Source organism: Rhinolophus hipposideros (genome assembly GCF_964194185.1).
Source record: "Rhinolophus hipposideros genome assembly, chromosome: 11".
NCBI classification, from domain to species: Eukaryota; Metazoa; Chordata; class Mammalia; order Chiroptera; family Rhinolophidae; genus Rhinolophus; species Rhinolophus hipposideros.
This window is the reverse complement of record NC_138057.1, coordinates 18451149-18454610: the sequence shown is the minus strand read 5'-3', so window position 1 is coordinate 18454610 and position 3462 is coordinate 18451149. Positions and strand designations below refer to the sequence as shown.

Here is a 3462-nt window from a genome sequence, read left to right as displayed (position 1 = left end):
TTTTTAATACAGGTGGTTATATAAATCAAGTTGAAATCAAAACTGCCATGGTGACTTTTCTTTCAAAAAAATTTATTTTCCAAAGCAAAAGTGTAAATAAATAAAAAATAACTTAATGCATAATTTAGTTTAAAAAATATAAAGTCTGTAGTTGTCCTTTCAAAAGCAGTGCATTCGCTATCAGTCACATAAAGAGCCTCTGCTGGTTGAAGAACTGCTGTAGTCATTCTTCATTCCCAGAGGCAGACGCTGGGGATCCTCAGTTTCGAAGGTAGTCTGTAAGTCTGCTAAGGAAGGAAAAGTTCCGGAGGATTTCCGCTCGGACTACTTCCCAGGCACAGCTGCTGTACGACTTGGCTTTCAAGAGCCGCCTGATCCTTAAGTAGTAATTCTTCAGGTGCAGCGTGGTCGTGTTTCTCCAGGTGAAGGTTTCCTCCTCCATTATTTCCTCCAAGGCTGTCTCCAGACGATCACTCTGATGACTGAGTTCCTCATAGAAGTGCTCAATGATGGTCTCATTCCAGCCAGTGCTAGAGAAATTTCTTCTGAAAATAGCAAAGATCTGCTGGAGCATCACATGGATGACCAAAATGGCATCCTCCTTCTGGAACTGCTGTGGTTGTCTAATCTCCTCAGGGAGCTTGAAGTCCATCCTGTCCTTGAGGCAATTTAGAGAGGTTCCATTCAACTGCCACAGGAGGTTCTGACAAGCCAAATTGCAGTTTCTTTGTTGGAATCGAAGTAAGTTGTAGCTGATGGAGAGAGCTGTGGTGGAGAAACACAACAGGAGAGCGATCTGAAGGATGTACCGGTTGGTCATGGTGGAAACGGGAACAGTGTTGTGTGTTACCACCTAGGCACCAAAGTGAATGCTTCAGAGGTTTGAAGTGTGAATGCTTTTGCTCCATAAGCATGGGCTTTTTATATGGTCATCTACTCTCTATCTCAGAGGAATTCCCCCACTTTCAGTTCTCCTTTTCACTTTTCTTTTGTCATTTATATTTCTCTCAAATTAATTTTCTCAATTATAGTTAACATACAATATTATATTAGTTTCAGGTGTACAACATAGTGACTAGACATTTACATACCTTACAAAGTGGTCACCCCGAAAAGTCTAATACCCATCTGGCACCATACATAGTTATTACATCATATTGACCATATTCTCTAGGCTCTACTTTACATCCCTGTGACTATTGTTATAACTAACAGTTTATACTTCTTTATCCCTTTCACCTTTTCACCCATCTCTCCAAACCTCCCTCCCATCTGACAACCATAAATTTGTTCTCTGTTTCTATGAGTTTGTTTCTGTTTTGTTTGTTCATTTATTTTGTTTTTTAAATTCCACATATAAGTGAGATCATATGGTATTTGTCTTTCTCTGTCTGACTTATTTCACTTAGCATAGTACCCTCTATCTAGGTCCATCCATGTTGTCATAAATGGTACGATTTCATTCTTTTTTATGGCTGAGTAATATTCCATTGTACATATGTACTATATCTTCTTTATCCATTCGTCTATCCATGGACACGTAAGTTGCTTTCATATCTTGGCCATTGTAAATAATGCTTCAATGAACATAAGGGTGCATATATCTTCAAATTAGTCTTTTGGATTATTTCAGATAAATATCCATAATTGGAATTGCTAGTTCATAAGGTAGTTCTATTTTTTATTTTTTGAGGAACTTCCATATTGTTTTCCATAATGGCTGCACCAATTTACAATTTCACCAACAGCACACAAGGATTCCCTTTTCTCCAAATCCTTGCCAACACTTTTTGCTTGCTGATTTATTGATGATAGCCATTCCAACAGGTTTTAGATGATATCTCATTGTGGTTTTAATTTACCTTGTCTGATGGTTAGTGATATTGAGCATCTTTTCATATGTGTGTTGACCATCTGTAAATGATCCTATCTCAATATATCTGAGACCAGTTTTTGTTAGAATGTAGTAACTGATTTTCATAAGAGAGGTATCAGTAAAAAATATAATTATAATTTTTGTATCATGCTTATACTGGCAGGGAGACATACATTTTTAAAGGTCTCACTCCAAAATAAAGTTATAATTATTATGATATAAAGTAATAATTGTCAGTTTTCAGAAAACCTTGCGTTATCTTTCAACCTGAATTTACTGAACCCCCACTGTGTGCAAGAAACTGTAGCATGAGCTGCTGCAGATTGTAATCGTCACTCTCATGGATCATGCAGTTAAGTAAAGGAGAATAATATTAATCAGAGGAATAAACAAAAGTAAAATGCAATGGTGACAACTGTTGCAGAGGACAGGTTCATGGTACCGTGGTTCCTATGATATGGGAACATGATGTCGTAGGAGAGGTCAGAGAAGACTGCCCTGAGGTAGTGACCTTGGAGGTGAAATCAAAAGGAAAGTAGATGGGACTGCATGTGCAAAGGCTCTGTGGTGAGAGAATGCATGGTAAGGGCAAAGGACTGAACCTCAGGCCATTGTGACTTGGAATTCACAACCCAAGTCAAGTATCTCTTTCACTAAGCCAAAGCTAAGATACTGAATAACAGCAGTCAAGCACATAACTTAGGAGGAGGCAAGCAGTGCTGCCCTTGAAAGGTAAGGACCAGAAGTGGACACTGGATCCCCCACATATTCGTAGGGGGAGCTTGGAGCACAGTGTTGAGAGTTTTAAAGTGAGCGCAAATCCAGCCTTGGTAGGACAGAATAATTAGTAATATTTGCATAGGTACTGGGGTGCAGAGGGGAGTGCCAACCTTCCTGCCACGTATTTGCCATCCCTGGCCAGAGAGTGGTCAGAGAATGGACGACGATGAGGCCAGAGGGCAGGTGGGAGCCAGATAGCACAGGGATTGTGAGGCCATGTTAAGAAGTTTTTCTTTATAAGAGCGATAGAAGTCAGTTTTAGGTGGGGTGGTTCAACTTGATTTGGTTTGGAGGAAAAAAAATACTCTCTCTAAAGTAAGCAATAAGGAATGGAGGGAGAGCAGAATGGGTGCAGACAGGACAGTTAGAGGATTTACCAATATTTTAGACCAGGGAGCTAATGGTAGAGAAGGGTGAATTTATTTATTTGAATCTCTCACTTCAAATAATACCAGATTCAAATGCTTGAAGAAATTCTCCATTATTTTACAGATAGCTGTATCAGTTCTATTGGGTATAATGATTTCAATATGTTTAAAGTACAGGGACATTAATTCTATTGTACCAAATTGCAGTAGAGGCTGGAAGTATCCGGGTAAATGTGGATTTATAAACCTGGAGCAACCCTTAGCTCTAGGTTTTCCATCATTAATAGATTTCCTGTCTTCTGATCTTTAGAATATACTCAACATATCTCCCAAATAGTCCTCCATTTCTATTCCTTCTTCTTAGTTGGCTGTATATAATCAGCTCTTCCCCAAGGAGGAATTATCTGTTGGTGATGTCTGAGGTATTCCTAAAAAACT

General features: G+C 38.9%; 1 protein-coding gene across 1 annotated transcript; it reads right to left on the bottom strand.

Moving 5' to 3' along the window:
• Positions 1-259: 259 nt before the first annotated feature.
• Positions 260-820, bottom strand: IFNB1 (interferon beta 1; the record flags this gene model as incomplete). The annotated part of the gene is made up of 1 exon (XM_081066655.1): positions 260-820. One exon carries the CDS (start codon positions 818-820, stop codon positions 260-262), a length of 561 nt encoding a protein of 186 aa, XP_080922781.1.
• Positions 821-3462: the final 2642 nt, after the last annotated feature.